The sequence below is a fragment of the Moschus berezovskii genome, chromosome 16 (assembly GCF_049115385.1).
Source record: "Moschus berezovskii isolate FMDL1 chromosome 16, NW_MosBer_1.0, whole genome shotgun sequence".
Lineage (NCBI taxonomy): Eukaryota > Metazoa > Chordata > Mammalia > Artiodactyla > Moschidae > Moschus > Moschus berezovskii.
In genome coordinates, this window is record NC_142475.1 from 8,750,631 (window position 1) to 8,776,222 (window position 25,592).

The 25,592-nt window shown below is 39.3% G+C and overlaps 1 protein-coding gene across 2 annotated transcripts in view; it reads left to right on the forward strand.

Annotated features, from left to right (window-relative positions):
- Positions 1-25,592, forward strand: part of SLC26A7 (solute carrier family 26 member 7) — a 137,411-nt gene that overhangs the window by 46,569 nt on the left and 65,250 nt on the right. For both annotated transcript variants that reach the window (XM_055432638.2, XM_055432640.2), the window contains 3 exons: positions 2,350-2,522; positions 10,926-11,090; positions 25,431-25,583. In XM_055432638.2, the coding sequence (XP_055288613.2) occupies positions 2,350-2,522; positions 10,926-11,090; positions 25,431-25,583 (491 nt within the window). The remainder of the gene's footprint in view (positions 1-2,349; positions 2,523-10,925; positions 11,091-25,430; positions 25,584-25,592) is intronic.

A 25,592-nucleotide genomic window follows, 5' to 3' on the forward strand; every position in this document is an offset into this window, starting at 1 on the left:
TACAAACCATTTTGCTCTATGTCCTAGACTTAAAGGCCAAAAGACACACTTTTTTACTTTCAGGAATATCAAACTTTGAGAAATTTTATTGTAACATATTTGGAAAAAATGTCTTATCAAGAACAGATTCTATGGCAGATATTCTTTATTTGGTATTGTCTATCCTGATGACAGAATCTTGTCTCTAATCATTAGATATATTTGTTCTTTGATGGGTTCTTAATTTAATAATTTGTGATGAGAACAGTAATCGTGACAGTTGATAGTTATTGATGATTTATTGAGAATGACTTAGCTTCCTGAGAGAACTATATTCAGTTTTCTTCCATTTTTATGTACCATCAACTCAATGGAATAGTTAATATTGAATAATAGAACATTTTGGTTTTAATCTCATTATGAATTATCTTTTTAGGTGCCATATGTTGTGATATGTGGCATATATATAAATATGTGTGTGTGTGTGTATAATTTTTTAGTTCCTAAGTCATGTCCAACTCTTCTGATCCCATGGACTGTAGCCTACCAGGCTCCTCTGTCCATGGGATTTTTCAGGCAAGAATACTGGAATGGGCATTCCTTCTCCAGGTGATTACATGATTTCTTTTAAATCTCATCACACCCCCATTGGGTGAGGAATGCTTTCAATGTTTAGATAAAGAGATTGAGATGCTGGGATTTAAGGTGAGGTGTATTGGAGGCTACCATCATCATACTATTCTGAATCACAGGACATACTGCCTTCTCCTGTGAAGCCAAGGGATTGCTTGTGTTGGGTTTTTACTGAGACCTTGTCTCTGTTTGAATTAGCTCTCTTGCTCCATGAGGCTGCATGCCATTTGTTGAGATGTCTACACCTTATGATGTAGACTCTTTTTCACAAAGTGTCAGTTATGATCTGGGGCAAACTAAGGTCTTTAGGTGGTGAGCTGGAATGCTTGCACAGTGCTGCAATTCGTTTCTTTAATCCCAGATTGCCGCACCCTCTCTGTGGGAACTGGCCTCCGCCTGCCGGTGTGGCTGTCTTCACAGACCTGCTGCGCCAAGATGAGAGCATCAGAGCTCTTGGCAGAAGGAGAGGAACACGCTGAAAATAATCCTGCATTTCTGTGAGGCCAGGACAATTCTTGGGAAATACCTTTGAACCATATCTAGGTATAGCAGACAGGAATGGTATATTTAACCATTTTATGGGCCACGGCGTGTTGTTGTTTCTGTGCCCTGAACAGAAAGGTTAAACCTGGCCTGGAAGGATGGATCTATGTTGAATATGGGATTTGAGCCAAACAAGAGTAGATTGTCCAAGTAGATTGGAGGAACAAGCATTTCAGCAATGAGGCTCAGATTCAGCAAAGGGTCCTGTTTTCTGTATGAGCTTATTGAGGTGTTTATCATCTCTTTCATATTCTTCTCAAACTCTAGAATATAGAGTTTATATATATAGAGTATATATTACCCTCATTTTTTTTTTTTTTAAAGCAGAGACATTACTTTGCCAACAAAGATCCGTATAGTCAAAGCTATAGTTTTTCCAGGAGTCATGTATTGATGTGAGTTGGACCATAGAGAAGGCTGATTACCAAAGAATAGATGCTTTTGAACTGTGGTGTTGGAGAAGACTCTTGACAGTCCCTTCGACTGCAAGGAGATCAAACCAGTCCATCGTAAAGTAAATCAACCCTGAAGGACTGATGCTGAAGCTCCACAACTTTGGCCACCTGATGCAAAGAGCCAGCTCGTTAGAAAAGACCCTGATGCTGGGAAAGATTGAAGGCAGGAGGAGAAGGGGGTGACAGAGGATGAGATGGTTGGATGGCATCACCGACTCAATGAACATGAGTTTGAGTAAACTCTGGGAGATGGTGAAGGACAGGGAAGCCTGGCGTGCTGCAGGCCATGGGGTTGCAAAGAGTCGGACACGACTGAGTGACTGAACAAGAGCAACAGCAACACCCTCCCTTTATGGACGAGGCACTTTAGACTCAGAGTAATGTACTTTATGTTGCGATAGTGAGAAATGGAGGAGCTGGATTCAAGTCCATACCAAGTCCATACCAGGATCTTTATCCCTGTCCTGCATTCTCTATATAGATCTGCAGAGAGGTGGGAAAACATATGACCTAGGAGGGAGTAGCAAGTAGATGGTGTGGCTGTATGTGCAAGAAATATGTGTATATAAAAGAAGTTTCTGTTTAGTCCATAAAGTGAAGGGTGGAGTAGTGCGGATGTAGAGGAGAGTCCTTCTAATAGATCTGTTTCGGTTTTACAAGATAGATTCACCTTTAATGGTGGAATACAATAATGTTTATTCAGTCTGATACTAACAGAGAATTCCCTTCCCCGTTTTAGGCACTTTTGCCTTGACATCCTTAATATCAGCTAATGCAGTGGAACGACTTGTCCCTCTGAGCAGTCAGAACCTCACCACACACAGTAACACAAGTGTACTGGGATTATCTGACTTTGAGATGCAAAGGATCAGTGTTGCTGCAGCCGTTTCCTTTCTGGGCGGTGTGATTCAGGTACGTATGCTGAAATTTGTGAGTAAAAGAAAGGGTTAGAGAGTGGCCAAGAAAAGGAAAATGGTGCTTTATTAAATTAAACTTTTTTTCTCAATTGAATTTTTCTTCCAGTTTTATTGAGATAATTGGCCACAACACTGTATAAACTTAAGATGTACAGCATAATTATTTGACATACATACATCATGAAATTTAAGTTTAATGAACATCCATCTCTCTGGTGGCTCAGTTGGTAAAGAATTCACCTGCAATGCGGGCGACTTGAGTTCAATCCCTGGGTTGGGAAGATCCCCTGGAGAAGGGAAAGGCTACTCACTCCAGGATTCTGGCCTGGAGAATTCCATGGATTGTATAGTCCCTTGGGTCGCAAAGAGTCAGATGCGACTGAATGACTTTCACTTTCACTTACAGCAATGAGGTGTTAGTTTCAAAGCAAGGTGGAACCATTTAAAATGCCAGTATCAGTTAGTATTTTTGCTGGGGAAACGAGCAGTCAGTAAAAATTATGGCAGTTTAAGAAACAAAACAGTTTTTCTCTTTTCTCTGTAGCTTTTATTATCCTCTATAATAGGCACTTTGCCTTTTTTCCTTTTTCCAAGAACTTAAAGGGGTCTGGGATTACCTTTGGAAAATTTCCCAAGCTTTACTTTTGTGAAGCAACCACTGGACAAACAAATTGTGCTGATTTCTTAAACATATGATAAATTTACCTACTGAATGATCCACTGTTTGTCTCAGATCTGTTATCCATTCCTGCTATGTCCAATGTAGGTGTTTTTGTCCCTTTTACTCTTGCTGCTCCTCTCAGGAGGAGAAGGGGGTGACAGAGGACGAGATGGTTGGATGGCACCATCGACTCTGTGGACATGAGTTTGTCTGCAAAATTAGGTGTTTGATAAAAACATGGAAGAGTGGTGTCACTCACACTTGGAAAACTCTTATTTTCACTACATTTTGTTACTGTTCAGTTACTCAGCCATGTCCGACTCTCTGCAACCCCACAGGCTGCAGCACGCCAGGCTTCCCTGTCCTTCATTACCTACCAGTTTGCTCAAACACATCTCCATTGAGTCAGTGATGCCATCCGCCCATCTCATGTTGCCCCCTTCTCCTCCTGCCTTCAATCTTTCCCCGCATCGGGGAAAGCATCACTGCTTCCAAAGTGCTTTATACTGTGACTTCAGAATGGCTTGCTTTAATGTTATTACCACCTTTTGGCTAGTTGTGCTTCTTCTAAACTAACAATTCTGTGTCTTCCGTACATAGTCTATGCTATTCTGCTTTATGTGCGTATTCTTCCGTCTTTCTGGAATGCTCTCTGATAGCCTCTCTCTTCTTGGATTCCTTCAGGGTCGAGATATGATTATATTCCCATCTAGCAGTATTGCGTTCTCCTTCTGAAAAACTAGTGGCACGTCTCCTATTCCTCTCTTTCATCTGTGTGCAGGTTTGTCTTGGGGTGGTTATCTGCACACATCATGTCTCTGAAACCCAGCTGCCTGGAGCTTCTCCTGGAGTCCCTCTTTTCCCCTGTCCCTATGTGTGTGGAACTCGGGAACTCGTATTGAACAGCGCGTGCCTGTTGGAGAAACACAGACTTCAGGTTTCTGTGAGAGAGGTAGAGGAGGTTTTCTTCTCTTTTTCGGTTGTTTTTTTTTTTAACAAATTTCTTGAATTAGAATTTTTTTTAAGTAAAGTTGCCACGTATCCTACCCACCCACAGTTTCCCCTATTATTGATATCTACATTAGTCACAACTAATGTATCAGATAATATACACTGCTTTTAGGTAATGTTCGTATATTGTAATCAGATTTCCTTAGATTTTACCTGATGTTGTTTTCTGTTCCAGAATCCCATCTGGTATACCACTTTACTTTTAGTTGTCTTGTCTCCTGGTAGGGTCCTCGTAACTGTTAAAATGTCTGAGACTTTTCTTGTTTGTGATGATCTTGACAGTTTTGAGGACTATTGGTCAGTAGTCTCTAGAATGTCCCTTAACTGGGACAATTTGTCTGATGTTTTTCTCATGATTAAATTGAGGTTGTGGGTTTTGGAGAGGAAGATGAGAGAGAGAGAGAGAGTGATATTCTCATCACATCTTCTTAAGAGTAGACTCTCAACTTTACTTACCACTCTTAATGTTAACCTGGATCACCAGGCTGGACTAGTGTTAAGTTTGTCAGATTTCTTAAAATTACTCTATTTTCCACTTTTCCAAACTGCAGTTTTTGGAAAGAAGTCAATATGCACAGCCTACTCTTAAGATATGGGAGCTATGTTAAAGAAAAGATAAAGAGTGGGGAGTATCTACATAAATTACGGGAATTCTTCTGAACAGGAGTTTTCCAACTCTCTCATTTTAAAATGTAATCAATCATTTATATCAGTAGGGACGCATTTATTTTATCCTTTGGGTTATAACTCAGTACTGCTTTATTTATGTTGTTCTTCACACTGTGCTGGCTTTGAGCATTGGGAGCTTTTTTCAGTTGGCTTTTATGTCCCTCCTTGATATGCTCTCATTTATTTATTTGTTCGTTATTTTTGGAGCTCTTTTTTACTTTCTGGCACTACAAGATGATCCAGGCTCATAGTGTATATTTCCTCCCCTGGTCATAGCCTCAGTCATTTTTCACAGGAGATCTGATTTCTTTTCTTGGAGAATGCTATTAGAAATTCAGATGTATGCGCTAGGTGTGCTCTTTGCCCCGGAGGTGTTGTTGCTTCTAAGCTATTTCAGCTGACACCAGCAAGGAAGTACATATGCATCAACCAATAGGCTTCCTTGGTGGCTCAGATGGCAGAATCTGCCTGTAATTCAGGAGACCTGGGCTCAATCCCTGGGTCAGGAAGATCCCCTGGAGAAGGGAATGGCTACCCGCTGCTGTATTCTTGCCTGAAGAATTCCATGGATAGAGGAGCCTGGGGGGCTACAATCCATAGGGTTATAAATAGTCAGACTTGACTGAGTGACTCACACTTTCACTTCATGTCAAACTACGTATGTAAACTTATCTCTCTAATTTCTGAATATATCCATCTATATCTGTGTTAAACTAAACATGATTTCCTACTGATGTCCGCAACTCTTATCCCTTCCATACTGATCATTCTAACCTTCTCCCCTTGCTTGCTGTAGATTTCTTCAATAGTGAGAAATCTGGCTCCCACCATCCACTATCCGTTTACTTCATTTTTCAGTCCCAGTGTATACTTATAGTGGTTTTGGAATTATTACCCTCTATACCCATGGGAATTAACTTTATCTACTCAAGGACAGTATCTTTATTACCTTTGGTTTTACATACTTCCGGCTTCCCTGGTGGCTCAGCTGGTGAAGAATCCACCTGCAATGTGGGAGACCTGGCTTTGATCCCTGGGTTGAGAAAGAATATCCCCTGGAGAAAGGAAAGGATGCCCACTCCCGTATTCTGGCCTGGAGAATTCCGTGGACTGCATAGTCCATGGGGTCACAAAGAGTCGAACACAACTGAGTGAATTTCACTTTCACTTTACATACTTCATTCATGTTCAGAGTTATTCATGTGAGCACATTTTTTGCATCCCTTTCAGTGATGTTTTTGCATACCTTTAACTAATCTGAAAAGTCTATATGTTGTATGAGTCCATTTAAATGCTACTTAGAAAAGGCAAACATAAAAAGACAGTAAATGCAGCTTTGGTTGTCAGATTCTTTGTCACATTCTGCAATCCACCCTGGGACCTCCCAACCTCCAAATAATTTTCTAAAAAATTCATACATATTAAGGTTCATGGGTTTTGATAAATGCTTACCATCATATGTCTACCATTACAGTATTGTACAGAGTAATTTCACCATTCTAAAAATTCTCTGTTTCACCTAGGACATTCTCCAAGCCCCTGGAAACTACTGATCCATTTACTGTCTCTTTCAGTTCAGTTCAGTCGCTCAGTCGTGTCCGACTCTTTGCGACCCCATGAATCACAGCCTACCAGGCTTCCCTGTCCATCACCAACTCCCGGAGTTCACTGTCTCTTTAGTTTTGCCTTTTCTAGAATGTCGTATAATGGAATCATGCAATATGTAGCTTTTCTAGACCATCTTCATTCACTTACAGTGTGAAGATTCATTATTCATTCACGTCATTGCATGACTTGATAGGCCATTTCTTTTTATTACTGAACAGTATGGAGGAGGGCTTTATCTTCTGAATTCCACAGCACAGCACTTCACAGAACACAACTTCATAGGTACCCTTTTGATGTTGTTTCTCTAGTTCTCTGGTCACACAGTTTTTTTCCTGCCATATCCCTATGGAGCACTCGGTTGTTCTATTGTTTAGTTGCTGCTGCTGCTGCTGCTGCTAAGTCGCTTCAGTCGTGTCCGACTCTGTGCGACCCCACAGATGTCAGCCCACCAGGCTCCGCCATCCCTGGGATTCTCCAGGCAAGAATACTGGAGTGGGTTGCCATTTCCTTCTCCAGTTTAGTTGCTAAGTCACGTCAAACTCTTTTGAGGGCTCATGAACTGTCGTCCTCTAGTCTCCTTCTGTCAGGGGGATTTCCAAGGCGAGAATACTGGAGTGGGTTGCCATTTTCTTCTTCAGGGGATCTTCCCAACCCAGGGATTGAATCCATGTCTCCTGCAATGGATTCAGGAAGGTTCTTTACCACTGAACCACAGGGAAAGCCAACTGATCTATTATCAGGAGCAATTCAACTCTCTTCCCCAAGTCTGCATGCAGTGCTCAGTAGAGAACAAAGGGCTTTTCGAGTTTTAGGTCCCACTCAACTTCTTAGTCTTTACCTTCCTAGTGACAGCTGCATTGCAGTTCTTTACACTCCTGGTTAACAATACCTACTCCTAACATCAAGACTTTGCCTCACTTTATAAGGTCTTTCAAAGTATGAACTGTATCTTTATCTCTGTATTCTGCAACAATATTGTGCCTTGCCCCTAGTAGGTGTTTGATGAATATTCATTGAACAAACAAATAAATGATTTGGTATAATATAATTTTACAGACTGCAAACTGATATGACCTGAAACGCAGGCAGTATTCCATCCACTTGGTCAGTGTAGTTGTTTGCTATGCACTCTTTTCTTTTTTCACTACTTGAAAGCCTCTTGCAGAAAATGGCTTGAGATCTGAGATACATTCAATTTATATAGAACACATGGTGTTTATAAGAGCATTACCAAATAGTATCATGCTAGTGAATCTTGATAATGTGTGTCAGAGGTTTTCAGCATTAGCCCAGAATATCAGCATTACTACAAACAGCTGAAATATATTGTATGAAGTTAATTTTCTCATAAACTGTTGAATGGGCAAATTTTGGGAGTTGGCTAGCCAGATTATTATTATTATCATTCCCATCATCAGTAAAAGGAGTTGATGTGTCTGTTTATTGTCATTAACTTAATGATTTTTGACACTGGCATAAAATTTAAGTATTAGGCCTCCAAGCAAAATATGCTAGAAGGGTCCTCATTTTACACACTTAAGTTCCAGGATAGTCTTGGAAACCACAATTCCATCTGTGGATACCCCTTACAAAGCCTGTGTGTTATAGGTTCTTGCTGCCTTCAACTTGTGTCCCTCAGCCTCTGTATACTAGAGCCCTGATTTTGATGTGAATAAACTGTTGAAATGTGAGTGGTGAGGACAGAGATGTCCTTAAATTTCTCTTTTTCTCTCCTTTCCCTCATTTTTTCTTCTTAAATTGTCTGCCCTTGTCTTGGGTTATGGAGAATGTTGTTATCCAGAAGAAAGTAATTTCTCTTTAGTTAAATCTCACATGTTTGCAATCATCCTTCACATACACAATGTTTTGTATCAGAAAGGAGGTCTTAAGGGGCTTGGTGAACTTTTAAGAGTCAAGAAGTCTCCATTTTAGGAATTTATCCGTTACTGGGAAGGTTTTTTCTAAAGCATAAAAATGTGTACAAGAAGAGTATTACAAAAATACATGGGATCTTTGGATAAGTTTTACAGATTACTGCAAACTTTTTGGTTTATATTGTGAGGTAGGTACATATATTTTGAAGATTTGAAATCGCTGAGTTCTTTATGTTTGGAACTTTTCCTGTATCTGTTTGTAGCAGTCTGGTTGTGGAAATGACAAAGCTTTTACTGGAAGATAGTGGTTAGCTGGAAGTGGTTGTATATCACTTCGGGTTAGGTGATCCGTGTTTCTCAGTCATGAGAGAATACTAACCCCTCTTAGTAGGTGCTGGGTAGGAAACAAGAACCAGAATGTAAAATGGTGGTGATATATACACGTCCTCTCAAAGGAGTTTGCTTCTCAAAACAAATGAAAATAAGGTTTCTTCGCATACAGATAAGAACTTTCCGACATTCCACATATGTGTGAAGTTCCATGTAGGCAAGCAGGTTTCCAATTTCAAAGATTCGGATCGCTTGTATGCTGCATTTCAGTGAAATGAAAACTCACCTCTCAACAATATTTTATTTTTTCCTCATTTTACCTCAATAATATGCTAGTTTCATCCTCATGGCCTGTAAGAATTAGTGTCATAATTTGGAGCTAACTGATAGAAAGATACTTGGAAAAAATTGTTTCCATATTTTTCTTAACTGTGTTTTTAGGATGAAAATTAAAATCAAAAGATTATGAATCCATGTGTTCCACTTGTACCTACACCATTGATTGATCGGATATTTCCCTTGAGACATTTCTATTTGACAAACCAACACAATTTCTGAAAGAAAAAAAAAATGTTGGTAATAGAAGCTGTTGCTCTAGTTTCATTTTTTGGTGAAAGAATTGCCTGATTTCTATGTTGGCAACCTGTACTGTTTTATTACATATTGAATAAAAGGGGGTTGCGAAAATGCAAGCAATTCAAATACATTTCTTTCTGCACTGATAAATTGTTTCATGCTCTCTAGAGTTGGAAAATAAGTGTGGCTTTTTTACATTTCCAAATCTAGTGGCTAGTTTTCCATGCTATGTAAATATATATGGCACCTTATGACATTCCAGGTACAACACACATGTTGCCTATTTTATGGGTTTCAAAACTCTTTCATATGTTATTTCACATTCTCAACAATTCTGAAAAATCAATAAAGCAGACATCATCCTCATTTTTTATAGATGATGAGGTGAGGCTTGGAAAATTTTAACAGATATTCTATAGGTAGAAAACTAGGATATGGTAAAGTCAGAATCAGAACTCAAGTTTTCAGATTTGAGCCCAGAAAACTCTATCTTAAATACAAGTTTAGAGTATTATTGTTTTTGGTCAAGGGGCATTGTGATGTGAAGGAAATGATGTATTTTGCAGTGTATGCTCTGGGAGTATTTAGCAATTTATACTTCTCATTTTTATTACTATGTCATCTTGATAGAAGGAAATTTCATTGCTATTCTTTCCCTTGATTTCTTTAATACTTAATCTTGAAGACCTGACCTAAATATTATAATTAATACATTAAGAAGATATATCAGCATAACCCACTTTGTGTTCCCTTTTTCAGTGTGAATACTCGTGAATATAATTTGATGTTACTTTCAAAGCGGCAAATTTCTGACAGTTTACATGGGTATAGTGGCAGTAGTCAGAGAGTGGGCCACCTCCTCAGAGTTCTTTCTCTTCACTGGTCATTGGAGCGTTAACAGTGAGAAAAGAGAGCTGATTTTTGCTGTCATCTTTTGCCCAGTAGAACTCAATGCACAGCTTCTGCTTAGATGAGATGATTTTGTCTGGTCATGAAACAGTTTTGCAATGGAGCATAATGTTATGAGTAGAAAGGAAAAGTTTATCGAAAATGACTTTCCTATTGATTCCTGGGTTTCTTAAGGCATATTCCTTAAACCTATCTCTGTCTTTTCCTCTTCTCCATAAACACTGATGTCTTCTTATTAATATTGGCCCTTTACAGCTACTTGACAGAGTATCTCATCAAAACAGTATGTTTCCATTTCTTAGAACGTGGCAGAAACTCAAGAAATGGACTTTTCTCCTCATGCTTTTGAAATTTTAAGCCTATTGGGCATAAAGTAATGAATTATGTCCTTTCGACTTTTAAAAAAATTATAGATATGATAACACAAGTTTTATTTTTCCCCCACAGACTCCCATATATTAACTGATTTGAACATATTTCCTTTCTTGTAACATGCATTATTAGGAAAAGAGAAAAAAAATCAATGTTCAAAAAATAACTGTGTTAACTTTAATTGAAAGACTTCTAATTGTACCCCAAAACATTTGGAAAGTCTTGGAACCTACTAATGTTCTAAAGAAAACTCAATCTGTTGAAAGAATGAAATTTGAGGGGCACATTTCACATCATTTCTCTGTGTCTGTGTGTTGAAAGTGAAAATGTGTCAGATATTAAACCCTCTAGGAAGTCTGGGAAGTTTCACCTTTCTTTGTCCTCTTAGGTGGCCATGTTTGTGCTCCAACTGGGCAGTGCCACATTCCTGATTACAGAGCCTGTGGTCAGTGCAATGACAACTGGGGCTGCCACCCATGTCGTGACTTCACAAGCCAAATATCTCTTGGGAATGAAAATGCCATATATATCTGGACCACTTGGATTCTTTTATGTGAGTTTTCCCCTGTATCTTTGTTCATATATATGTTTGTGGCATGTGTGTTTCACATAGTAAAATTTGGTTAATTATGATGCTGAAATTTTTTTTTCAATTTTAAAGCAATTTGGGTTTAAATAAAATCTTTTAGAATATTTAAATGTGACTGAGGGTATGAAACTAGTTTATGAGTGAAACCTACTAATTAGGGAGCAATTCTTTGTAACACACAATTAAACATAGTACAATTTGGGAACATGGTCGAAAAAGATATAGCTTGAATTTTTTTGTTGCTAACTGCTAATGGAAGCCATGTATCAGGCTTGTGACCCAGTGTAACAACAGTACACCCTACCACATTCTTTCAGCATAGTGAACCCAGGTATAGATCGTATCAATTCAGTTCAGTCACTCAGTCCTTTCCCACCTTTGCGACCCCATGGACCGCAGCACACCAGGCATCCCTGTCCATAGCCAACTCCCAGAGCTTGATCAAACTCATGTCCATCGAGTCAGTGATGCTGTCCAGCCATCTCATCCCCTGGGGTCCCCTTCTCCTCCTGCTTTCAGTCTTTCCTAGTATCAGGGTCTTTTCTAATAGTCAGTTCTTCGCATCAGGTGGCCAAAGTATTGAGCTTCAGCTTCAGCATCAGTCCTTCCAATGAATATTCAGGACTGATTTCCTTTAGGATGGACTGGTTGGATCTCCTTGCAGACCAAGGGACTCTCAAGAGTCTTCTCCAACACCACAGCCCGGCTTTCTTTATAGTCCAACTCTCACATACATACATGACTCCTGGAAAAACCATAGCTTTGACTATATGGAACTTTGTTGACAAAGTAATGTCTCTGCTTTTTAATATGCTGTCCAGACTGGTCATAGCTTTTCTTCCAAGAGCAGCATCTTTTAATTTCATGGCTGCAGTCACCATCTGCAGCGATTCTAGAGCCCCCCCCCCCAAATAAAGTCTGTCACTGTTTCCATTGTTTCCCATCTATTTGCCAAGAAGTGATGGAACTGATTACCATGATCTTAGTTTTTTGAATCTCGAATTTTAAGTCAACTTTTCCACTCTCCACTTTCATTAAGAGGCTCTTCAGTTCCTCTTCACTTTCTGCCATAAGGATGGTGTCATCTGCTTATCTGAGGTTACTGATATTTCTCCTGGCACTCTTGATTCCAGCTTGTGCTCCATCCAGCCTGGCATTTTGCATGATGTATTCTGCCTAGAAGTTAAATAAGCAGGGTGACAATATGCAGCCTTGACGTACTTCTTTCCCAATTTGGAACCAGTCTGTTTTTCCATGTTCTGTTCTAAATGTTACTTCTTGACCTGCATACAGATTTCGCAGGAGGCAGGTAAGTGGTCTGGTATTCCCATCTCTTTCAGAATTTTCCATGGTTTGTTGTGATCCTCACAGTCAAAGGCTTTAGTGTAGTTAATGAAGCAGAAGTAGATGTTTTTCTGGAATTCTCTAGCATTTTCTATGGTCCAATGGATGTTGGCAATTTGATCTCTGGCTCTTCTGCCTTTTTTAAATTCAGTCTTGAACATCTGGAATTTCTCAGTTCACATACTGTTGAAGTCTTTTTTGGACAAAAGAGTCTGAAATGCAATCTTAAAAACGACTGATCTCTGTTTGTTTCCAAGGCAAACTAGACTATTCAGTATCACAGTAATCCAAGCCTATGCTCCAACCACTAATGCTGAAGAAGCTGAACAGTTCTATGAAGACCTACAAGACCTTCTAGAACTAATACCCAAAAAGGATGTCCTTTTCATTACAGGGGACTGGAATACAAAAATAAGAAGTCAAGCGATACCTGGAGTAACAGGCAAATTTGGCCTTGGAGTACAAAATGAAGCAGGATAAAGGCTAACAGAGTTTTGCCAAGAAAACACATTACTCATAGCAAATCCCCTCTTCCAACAATACAAGAGAAGACTCTACACATGGACATCACCAGATGGTCAATACCGAAATCAGATTGATTATATTCTTTTGCAGCCAAAGATGTAGAAGTTCTATACAGTCAGCAAAAACAAGACCGGGAGCTGACTGTGGCTCAGATCATGAACTCCTTATTGCCAAATTCAGACTTGAGTTGAAGAAAGTGGGGAAAACCACTAGACCATTCAGATATGACCTAAATAAAATCCCTTATGATTATACAGTGGAAGTGACAAATAGATTCAAGGGATTAGATCTGATAGACCGAGTGCCTGATGAACTATGGATGGAGATTTGTAATATTGTACAGTAGGTGGTGATCAAAACAATATCCAAGAAAAAGAAATGCAAAAAGGCAAAATGCTTGTCTGAGGAGGACTTAGAAACAGCTGAGAAAAGAAGACTATTGAAAGACAAAGGAGAAAAGGAAAGACAAATCCATCTGAATGCAGAGTTCCAAAGAATAGCAAGGAGACATAAGAAAGCCTTCCTCAGTAATCAATGCAAAGAAATAGAAGGAAACAATAGAATGGGAAAGGCTAGAGATCTCTTCAAGAAAATTAGAACATTTCATGCAAAAAGGAGTACAGTAAAGGACAGACATGGTATGGACCTAACAGAAGCAGAAGATATTAAGAAGAGGTGGCAACAAAGAACTACATGAAAAAGATCTTAATGACCCAGATCAAATCAGAGGCCTGGTCAAAAACAGGGGTTGGAGCCCAAATAGCAGACAACTGGTTATTAAAAGTCGCTTGAACTTGGGAGAGGAACATGTTTCCAGTTTCAACATATCATCCTAATAATTCTCCATTGTTTTTGGTCTCTTTCTGAATCTAATCTAAAATCTGTGTCTACTCAGGCACTCACATCCTATTGGAATTTTACAAGGAAATCAATGTCTTGTTAATGAAGTTGAGTGCCACCGGGCTTCATTTTATTTAATTTTGTATTATAGAGAAAGAGAAGTATCTTTCCTTCTACCTTTGAGGCGCTGAGGCCCCTATGGCAGAAGACAAATTAACAAAAGAAAAACAAACAGATTTATTAGCATGTGTACTATCTTAGCATCTCAGTGTTAAAGAAGCCATCCGTCAATGCAGGAGATAGGGGTTCGATCCCTGGGTGGGGAAGATCCTCTGGAGAAGGAAATGGCACCCCACTCCCAACACACGGTCCGCACTGTTCCTGAACCCAGGGTGGGCAAGTTGCGGGCTAAGAAGCTGGCAGGAAACGCCAGGAGCCGCAGCAACTAAAGACAGGTGTATTCTCTCCTGGCCAGCACAGCACCCGTAGCAGCGGACATAAAACAAGATGACGCCCACAACCTCCCTCCTGGCTGACGCAGCAGGCTAGCAGCATTCGTGTGCATTCTCTCCTCTCATGGCTGACGCAGCGGACACAGCCGTGGGGCAGCCGCACTCCCCGCTGCTTCCGGGTGGAGCTCGTGCGTCCTTGCAACCGGGCGGGAGTGCCGGTGACCCATGCGAAGTGCTGTACATAGGCAGCACCAAATTTGGGCTGAGAGAGCCTGACCGCCATCTTGGCTAATTAGCTCTTTCCAGTCTTCATTCCAATCCCAAAGAAAGGCAATGCCAAAGAATGCTCAAACTACCGAACAATTGCACTCATCTCACACGCTAGTTTGGAGAAGGAAATGGCAACCCACTCCAGTGTTCTTGCTTGGAGAATCCCAGGGACAGGGGAGCCTGGTGGGCTTCCGTCTATGGGGTCACACAGAGTCGGACACGACTGAAGTGACTTAGCAGCAGCACACGCTAGTAAAGTCATGCTCAAAATTCTCCAAGCCAGGCTTCAGCCATGCGTGAACTGTGATGTTCAAGCAGGTTTTAGAAAAGGCAGAGGCACCAGAGATCAAATTGCCAACATCCGCTGGATCATGGAGAAAGCAAGAGAGTTCCAGAAAAACATCTATTTCTGCTTCATTGACTAGGCCAAAGCCTTTGACTGTGTGGATCACAATAAACTGTGGAACATTCTGAAAGAGATGGTAATACCAGACCACCTGACCTGCCTCTTGAGAAACCTGTATGCAGGTCAGGAAGCAACAGTTAGAACTGTACATGGAACAACAGACTGGTTCCATATCGGAAAAGGAGTATGTCAAGGCTGTATATTGTCACTCTGCTTATTTAACTTCTGTGCAGAGTACATCATGAGGAATGCTGGGCTGGAAGAAGCACAAGCTGGAATCAAGATTGCCGGGAGGAATATCAATAACCTCAGATATGCAGATGACATCACCCTTATGGCAGAAAGTGAAGAGGAACTCAAAAGCCTCTTGATGAAAGTGAAAGAGGAGAGTGAAAAGGTTGGCTTGAAGCTCAACATTCAGAAAACAAAGATCATGGCATCTGGTCCCATCACTTCGTGGGAAATAGATGGAAAAGCAGTGGAAACAGTGTCAGACTTTATTTTTTTGGGCTCCAAAATCACTGCAGATGCTGATTGCAGCCATGAAATTAAAAGACGCTTACTTCTTGGAAGGAAAGTTATGACCAACCTAGATAGCATATTAAAAAGCAGAGACATTACTTTGCTAACAAAGGTCCGTCTAGTCAAGGCTATGGTTTTTCCCGTGGTCATGTATGGATGTGAGAGTTGGACTGTGAAGAAAGCTGATCGCCCGAAGAATTGATGCTTTTGAACTGTGGTGCTGGAGAAGACTCTTGAGAGTCCCTTGGACTGCAAGGAGATCCAACCAGTCCATTCTAAGGGAGATCGATCCTAGGTGTTCATTGGAAGGACTGATGCTAAAGCTGAAACTGCAGTCCTTTGGCCACCTCATGCGACGAGTTGACTCACTGGAAAACACTCTGATGCTGGGAGGGATTGGGGGCAGGAGGAGAAGGGGACGACAGAAAATGAGATGGCTGGATGGCATCACCGACTCGATGGACATGAGTTTGAGTGAACTCCGGGAGTTGGTGATAGACAGGGAGGCCTGGAATGCTGTGATTCATGGGGTCGCAAAGAGTCGGACACGACTGAGCGACTGAACTACATAACTCAAAAGAAGTGGCTAAGAGGTGGCCACGTCATTTAACGATGTAATTCCAAGCTCCCGATAAAACAAAAGCAGACCAAAGCAGCTGTGCATTATCAGGTGACTGGCTAAGATACAACTTTTGGTGACACCAGGTCTGCGCCTGCAGAAGCCAATCAGTACTAGAGTCTGTCTTGACCTCCTGGCTGGGAACAGCACCCTTATCTGTGCGTGAACTACAGGTAGAGAAATACACGCTGGTTACAAATTGGTCACTTCAGTCATGTTCACATTACACAAATAATCATTCCTCTTTTCACTAGTTGTGTTGAAAGAATCTGGGTACCCTGACATGAGAACATTTGATGTTTCAGCTTGTTTCTCTGGTGGCAATGTACATAAAATGCTGCATTGAAGTGTTTTGTGTATGATTTTTTTTTTTTTTTACTTCTTGGAAGGTAAACTGCAAGGTACATTTTCGTTACTTAGTAGATCAAACGTTGTAATGTGACTTTTGGGGGTCTTTTGTAAGTTCTTATACTGAAATGGAATCAGATTTAGGGACATTTTTAGATGGCTGACTAAATTCACATCACTCAGTTGGTAGAAGTTGCTAAGCTTTGTGAGGATGGAAAACAGAAAAGTTGCTCTTGCTTTTTGAAATCACAGATCCCCATACTATTAAATATCTAGGTTGGAATGATGCTTTGGTTCTTTGCCAAAGATATATATATGATATATATATGTGACTGACTTACTTCACTTAACATAATACCCTCCAAATCCATCCATGTTGTTGCAAATAGCAAAATTGCATTCTTTTTTATGGCCGAATAGTATCCATATCTTAGCTATTGCAAACAATGTTGCTATGAACATTCTGGTACATGTGACTTCTGGAATTGGCATTTTCATTTTTGAGGGATTAATACCCAGGAGTGAACTTACTGGATCATATGGTAGTTCTATTTTTAATTTTTTTGAGAAGACATCATACTATTTTCCATAGGAGCTGTACCAATTTACATTTCCACTAACAGTGTACTAGGGTTCCCTTTTGAGAGATTAAAAAACGAAACTTCGAAGTTTTATACTCATTAGAAGTCAAAATTCTCTAATTGATAAAACCAAAATCTAAAGAAAAAGTCTAACTATGTGACTTTTTGAAGCCCAAACACATCTGGAGAAGGCAATAAGAGAGGAAGAAGATCAGTCAAAACCAAATAAAATTTTTTGTCAAATTTAAAATTTCTGATTGATAGTTGGTCCCCCAAGAGGGAAAAGTTTAATGATTCTTTTCAATTAAAATTGATTTTTATATTGAGAACTAATGTGTCTTTAACTAGAAGGTTGTTTTTCCCAAAAGGCACAATAAAAGTTACAAAACTTCTTAGCTCATATTAGCACTTGTGAATTTCTTTGAAGTGGTGCCAAGTGTCTCAGCCTATAGCAGCCTATGATAAATTTGGCAAAGCTGTTTTCATTTGCATGACTTTATATGAGTATCCTTCAATATAATTATGTACAGTTCTGTTCATTAAACCCAAAGCACAAGCCAAGTTTGGCAATATATTCAACTAACTTTTTGGGAAATTTGTATTTCCTATCTTAAAATTCAGGTTTTCAGAACCAGAAAGCAATTTCATTCCCATTCCCATCCATGAAGTGCAAGCAAAGCATTTTTCTAGTCTGGACGTCCCTGAAGGCTATGAAGCAGGAACCAGGAATGTTAACAAAATGGGGCAAAAACATCGGAAGGAAGTCGGAACCAATGAAATACTTTCTTTTGTAGAGATTGAGATCACAATCACATACGTACAGATAAGAGTTATATGTGGAGAACAAATCTACTTTGAAGACACAGGCTCTCTGAGGGTTCTGAATCAAGAACACACTTTGGTGGTTTATGGAAACCCACATTTTCTCTGCAGTTATTGTGACATTTCTATTGTGACTTTTGAGGACATTCAGTTCACCCTGAAAAATGGACAGAATAAATTGAAGAGGAGAGAAAAGGAATATTCATCTGCAGCTTGAATCAATCAGTGACACAGGGGATAGAAAATGTTGCAGGTTTAATTTGGATATAAGATAATTATATGGAAATTAGTAACAAAGATTACCTTGAAATTATAAATCTTATAAAGCAGATATTTTAGCATCTCAGTATCTTGGACTAAGCTCTCCATCCTGCACAATTTACCAAAGAAATACATCACCATAAAATGTAGTTGTTTAACTGATTTAAATTAAACTTAGTTTTCTAAACAAGGGATGGATAGATGCCACTTGGACCTTGGCATGCTTGGTTGTGAGTTTGGGCCAAGTGAGTTTTGTGTTCCCACATTGTCTCTAGTTGTTTAACACACCATACTTCCTCTACATCATATTTTGTTTGGAGATTTACTGTATCCCTTACAGCAGTGGTTTCCTGGGATAAATTCCCAATGTGAGAGGCAGTTATTGATCAGAAATTTGCATATAAAATGATGTAAAGAATAATAGAATGTTGTAATTTTTACTTCCTTTTGGAGCTGTGTTTGTGTTTCATGAAAACAGACTGGGGTTGAGCTTTAAACTTAATATCAGTCTTATTTTCTTATTAGTGCTACTTTGGGAAGTAGAGGGAATAGGGGAGCTTGATTTTAACAACAACTATTCTAAGTTATTTAATTATAAAATGATGTGTAGGCAAAGTTTATAGGTGACATTACATTCTTAAGAACAAAGAGAACTTGTACCAACATCAATTTTAGAATTATCATAGATGGCTTTAATGGTCCCTGAGTAGGAATCTAGATCTGTTTAGATGTAGATTTAAAGCATAATCAAGTTAAAAGCAAGTTGGGGCAGAGAGAGGGTATTCCTGGGAAACTATGGCTCATGTTTAAAGACTCCAAGGATGTGAGAGCTACTTTGAAAAACAAAAACCAAGGCTGGCAGCAGACTTCAGTCTCCTTACCTGCAAAGTGGGAGAATCATACTAAATATGAGGCTTCAAAACCGGAGATAGTCAACAGAATAATCCACACATGGATGGGAAGAGATTAGTATGCATCCTTGATTCAAGAATTGCTATAATAGATTTATTCAACAGATGTTGATTGACTACTTCAGAGGCGATGAGGATGCAGTTGAGAAATGATGTCTCTTTCTCATGGAGTTTTATTGAAATGCTGAGGGGGAGGATGTGGAATAGGATAGGAGGAGACAAATTGTTGAACAAGATCATCTCAGATAGTGAAGGAAACCAGGCAGTGTAATTGAAGGCAGGTAATGTGATAGGGTAAAGAAGTCATTATGCTCACTTTGTATTAATTGGGAAATTAAACGAATCACTGGATAGAAGATGGCTAGTCTAGCGCCTGGAAATGTTAGTTCTCTGACTCTTCTTGAAAGCACTGAAATTTAAACAGTCTCTCCCATTTTTATATTATTATATATTAAATGGACAATTTAAAGAATTAACTAGTATTATAGTCTCAAAGTGAGCTAAACTCATATTTTATAAAGCAGATTTGCTCAGTTCTGATGAAATAGTTTACTTATTTATTCATACATACACGAACTATCTTTGCTTCTCTGAGGTCTAGAAAATGAATGATCATCAATGGGAATTTTTATCTACTGAATTGTAATGTGTGATAGCATACCCTAATGACTAGATTTATACTAGAAATTAGAAATGTCAATATGTGTTTAGGATGCCTAGACCTATACTAAATGAGCATGTGTAAATGTGTGTGTGTTTGTACATGTCTATCTGCCGCTCATCTCCTGTAAGCCAGCTTTAGCTGTTATTTCTCCACGTGGCTCCACACGATAGTCATTAGTGTAACTCTTCATCAGTCTGTTTTTCTATTGGGTTTTTTTGTGTGTGTGTGCTTGTAACAAGTCTCTGCCTGCTCCCATGTTCTTCTGGAACATCTTGTGAGATGTATTTTGGTCTGTAAATTTTAGTTTAATTCAGACAGACAGTAAAAACCCTGGAGGAGAGTTTCTCATTCTTTTCATTCTGGGATAGCCATTTTTATTACTGCAAATACATGTTCTCAAAATGCAAATTATAATAAATTTGGTATTGCTTGGGTGTTTTTCACATTTCTTTGATTTCTTATACACTCACTGTCATGGCATACTCTTACTGCCATGGATTAAACAGAAGGAATAATCACCTAAATGTTTTAAAACGAATAAATGTTTGTTTTATTCTTGACAAATCATCTGAATGATATTCTCAATGTTATACTGGGATTATGATGAATCATCACAAAGCTGGATATTTGGACAAAATTATTGACCTCCCTCTGACTCTGTCCCTTAGACTATATTTCATTGAGTAGTATTTTGGATTTTTGTCCTGGGCTTTGTGAAAGGGGTAACTATGAGAAATGCAACCTGTTTCTTCACTTGCTATAGGAGTTGTGTGAGTAGATGTTATTCACAACTTAGAGAGGAAAAATACCGTCTTCATCTCAGATAACCATGACAAAAGTGTACCTGATTTTCTTTCCAAGTAGTGTGGAATACAAAAGAAAGCTGTGAAGAGATAACAAGTAAAGCTTTATGACCCCCAGTTATTTCACAGTCAGATACATTTTTCTATGTGGACAAAGGAGATTCTGGGTTCTACATTACCCTGACCCCTTTCACTCAATGAGGCTCAATTTTTACTGAATATGTTTTGTTTGTTTGAAATAGTTACAGTGTTAATGATAATTTTCTTTTAAAAATTAATTTATTTATTTTAATTGAAGGATAATTACTTTACAATATTGTGATGGCTCTTGCCGTACATTGACATGAATCAGCCACAGGTACACATGTGTCCCCCATCCTGAACCCCCCCACCTCCCTCCCCACCCCGTCCCTCTGGGTTGTCCCAGAGCACCAGCTTTGAGTGCCTTTCTTCATGCATTGAAATTGCACTGGTGATCTATTTCACATATGGTAATGTACATGTTTCAATGCTATTCTTTCAAATCATCCCACCCTCACCTTCTCCCACAGAGTCCAAAAGTCTGTTCTTTACACTTGTGTCTCTTTGGCTGCCCTGCATATAGGATCATCGTTACCATCTTTTAAATTCCATATGCAGTATTTGTGTTTCTCTCTCTTTCTGACTTAACTTCACTCCGTATAATAGGCTCCAGTTTCATCACCTCATTAGAATTGACTCAAATGTAGTCCTTCTTATAGCTTAGTAATATTCCGTTGTGTATATATACCACAATTTCCTTATCCATTTGTCTGCTGACAGGCATCTAGGTTGCTTCCATGTCCTGGCTATTGTAAACAGTGCTGCAATGACAATTAAATACTTAGGAATATATCTACCTAAGGAAACAAAAGACTTGTACATAGAAAACTATAAAACACTAGTGAAAGTAATCAAAGAGGACACTAATAGATGGAGAAATATACCGTGTTCGTGGATTGGAAGAATAAATATTGTAAAAATGAGTATACTACCCAAAGTAATTTATACATTCAATGCAATCCCTATCAAGCTACCAACAATATTTTTCACAGAACTAGAACAAATAATCTCACAATTTGTATGGAAATACAAAAAAACCTCGAATAGCCAAAGCAATTTTGAGGAAGAAGAATGGAACTGGGGGAATTACCCTGCCGGACTTCAGGCTCTATTACAAAGCCACAGTCATCAAGACAGTATGGTACTGGCATAAAGACAGAAATATAGATCAATGGAACAAAATAGAAAGCCCAGAGATAAACCCACGCTCCTATGGACACCTTATCTTCGACAAAGGAGGCAAGAATATAAAATGGAGAAAAGACAGTCTCTTTAACAAGTGGTGCTGGGAAAACTGGTCAGCCACTTGTAAAAGAATGAAACTAGAACACTTCCTAACACCATACACCAAAATAAACTCAAAATGGATTAAAGATCTAAATGTAAGACCAGAAACTATAAAACTCCTAGAGGAGAACGTAGGCAAAACACTCTTCGACATAAATCACAGCAGGATCCTCCAAGACCCACCTCCCAGAATATTGGAAATAAAAGCAAAAATAAACAAATGGGACCTAATTAAAATCAAAAGCTTCTGCACAGCAAAGGAAACTCTAAGCAAGGTGAAAAGACAGCCTTCAGAATGGGAGAAAATAATAGCAAATGAAGCAACTGATAAAGGATTAATCTCCAAATTATACAAGCAGCTCCTGCAGCTTAATTCCAGAAAACTAAGTGACCCAATCAAAAAATGGGCCAAAGAACTAAACAGACATTTCTCTAAAGAAGACATAAAGATGGCTAACAAACACATGAAAAAATGCTCAACATCCCTCATCATCAGAGAAATGCAAATCAAAACCACAATGAGATACCATTTCACACCAGTCAGAATGGCTGCTATCCAAAAGTCTACATGCAATAAATGCTGGAGAGGGTGTGGAGAGAAGGGAACCCTCTTACACTGTTGGTGGGAATGCAAACTAGTACAGCCACTATGGAGAACAGTGTGGAGATTCCTCAGAAAACTGGAAATAGAACTGCCATATGATCCAGCGATCGCACTCCTGGGCATACACACCGAGGAAACCAGAATTGAAAGAGACACATGTACTCCAATGTTCATTGCAGCACTGTTTATAACAGCCAGGACATGGAAGCAACCTAGATGTCCATCTGCAGATGAATGGATAAGAAAGCTTTGGTACATATACACAATGGAGTATTTCTCAGCCATCAAAAAGAATGCATTTGAATCAGTTTTAATGAGGTGGATGAAATTGGAGCCAATTATACAGAGTGAAGTAAGCCAGAAAGAAGAACATCAATACTGTATATTAACGCATATATATGGAATTTAGAAAAATGGTAACCTGAACCCTGTATAAGAGACTGCAAAAGAGACATAGGCATTTAGAACAGTCTTTGGGACTCTGTGGGAGAGGGTGAAGGTGGAATGATTGGGGAGAATGGAATTGTAGCATGTATATTATCATAAGTGACCAGTCCAGGTTCGACGCATAAATTTTCCTCTGTTCATTTCAAAAAAAAAAAAAAAGAAATTTTAACACGAATCATTCCACACCCTAAAAAAAACAAAAACAAAAACAAAAACAGTGCTGCAATGAACACTGGGGTACACGTGTCTCTTTCAATTCTGGTTTCCTCAGTGTGTATGCCCGGCAGTGGGATTGCTGGGTCATATGGCAATTCTGTTCCCAGTTTTTAAAGGAATCTCCACACTGTTCTCTATAGTGGATGTACCGGTTTGCATTCCCACCAACAGCGTAAGAGGGTTCGCTTTTCTCTACACCCTCTCCATCATTTATTGTTTGCAGACTTTTTGATGATGGCCATTCTGACTGGCATGAGATGATACAATTATAAATATATATGCATTCAACATAGGAGCACCTCAGTACATAAGGCAAAGGCTAACAAGTATGAAAGGGGAAATTAATAGTAACACAGTAATAGTGGGAGAGTTTAATACCCCGCTCACACCTATGGATGGATCAACCAAGCAGAAAATTAACAAGGAAACACAGGCTTTAAATGATACAATGGACCAGTTAGACATAATCCACAGCTACAGGGCATTTCACCCAAAACAATGGATTCCACCTTTTTCTCAAGTGCACACGGAACAGAATAGATCACATCCAGGGCCATAAGTCTAGTCTTGGTAAATTTTTTAAAAATTGAAATTACTTCAAGCATCTTTTCTGATCACAGTGCAGTAAGATTAGGTACTTTTCAATATATAGAATCAGTATTTGGATAGTCTGATTACCTCATTTACACCAGGTATATTCCTGATCCCTGTACCAGATGGGCTCAATTGAGAAACCTACTGAGCAGAATTTTAGAAAATGCTGAAAAACATAGTCTATATAAAATTTTTTGATCTGTTATCTATACAGTGTTTTAATCCAATATTTTTAGTTGTGTTCCAATGATTGTTGACATACTAAAAAGAGAGGGCAAAGAATGCCAACAAATTGGGCTACTGTAAGAACAGCCTGTATGCTAAAGTAAAACCTCGTTTTTATCACTTGAAGCTAGACCTAATAAATTAACTGTGGATGATTAGAAATGAGTTTATAAAAATCATATTTACATGTTCCAAGAGAAGGCATTGAGACATTTTGAAGATAAATATTAAAGGCCTATGTAAAATCTTTACAATTATATAAGCCATACATCTTTGTCAGAGGAAATTTGAAAGATACAGAGAAACACAAATATCTCCTTACACAGAGCTATTAACTTCCAGATATATCCATTGATATTTAAAGTACATGTGTATGTTTGATTCTGGGCTTTGTAAAAGTGGTGGTGTTCAACAAAGCCTGCTGCTGCTGCTGCTTAGTCACTTCAGTCGTGTCCAACTCTGCGACCCTGTAAACTGTGGCCTGCCAGGCTCCTCTGTCCATAGGATTCTCTCAGTTCAGTTCAGTCGCTCAGTCGTGTCCGACTCTATGTGACCCCCATGGACTGCAGCACGCCGGGCTTCCCTGTCCATCCCCAACTCCCAGAGCTTGATCAAACTCATGTCCTTTGAGTCAGTGATGCCATCCAGCCATCTCATCCCCTGGGGTCCCCTTCTCCTCCTGTGTTCAGTCTTTCCTAGCATCAGGGTCTTTTCTAATGAGTCGGTTCTTCATATCAGGTGGCCAAAGTGTTGGAGCTTCAGCTTCAGCGTCAGTCCTTGCAGTAAATATTCAGGGATGGCCTCCTTTAGGATTGACTAGTTGGATCTCCTTGCAGTCCATGGGACTCTCAAGAGTCTTCTCCAACACCACAGTTCAAAAGCATCAATTCTTTAGCACTCAGCTTTCTTTGTTGTCCAACTTTCACATCCATACATGACTACTAGAAAAACCAAAGATTTGACTAGATGGGCCTTTGTCGGCAAAGTAATGTCTCTGATTTTTTATATGCTATCTAGATTGGTCACAGCTTTTCTTGCAAGGAGTAAGCATCTCCAGGCAAGAATAAGCAGATTCTTGACTGCTGAGCCACCAGGGAAGCCCTTAACAGAGCCTGTAGTTATTTGAGAGCCCTTATTTGCTCTTAACAATGAATCTGCATTGTAGCTAATGAATTTTAGATCTCTGCCCATTGAAGTGACTGAGAAGGAGCTGGCAGTGTTGTATTGTCCTTATGTAGGAAGGAACAAACGCTGAGTTTGGTGGAAGAATCAAGGGGAAGGCAGTTCTGTACATGCAAATGAACCATAGCCTTACCTGCATCGGCCCTGACTGATAGACCCTTCTACGCCCCGCTGTTTCACTCCTCTCCCTTTCAGCTGTTTTTTTGCAAGACATCACAGAGTTCATCTGGGGCCAGATTTTAATTTTGGTATATTGTCAATGATCCTGAGATTTCTTTGTATTTTTCCTCATTACTGTAGATCTATGCATATATCTTTAAGAACATCAAGTCTGTGCGACTGGAAGCACTGCTCTTATCCTTGCTAAGCATCGTGGTGCTTGTACTGGTTAAAGAGCTGAATGAACAGTTTAAGAGGAAAATTAAAATTATTCTTCCTGTTGACTTAGTTTTGGTAAGTACA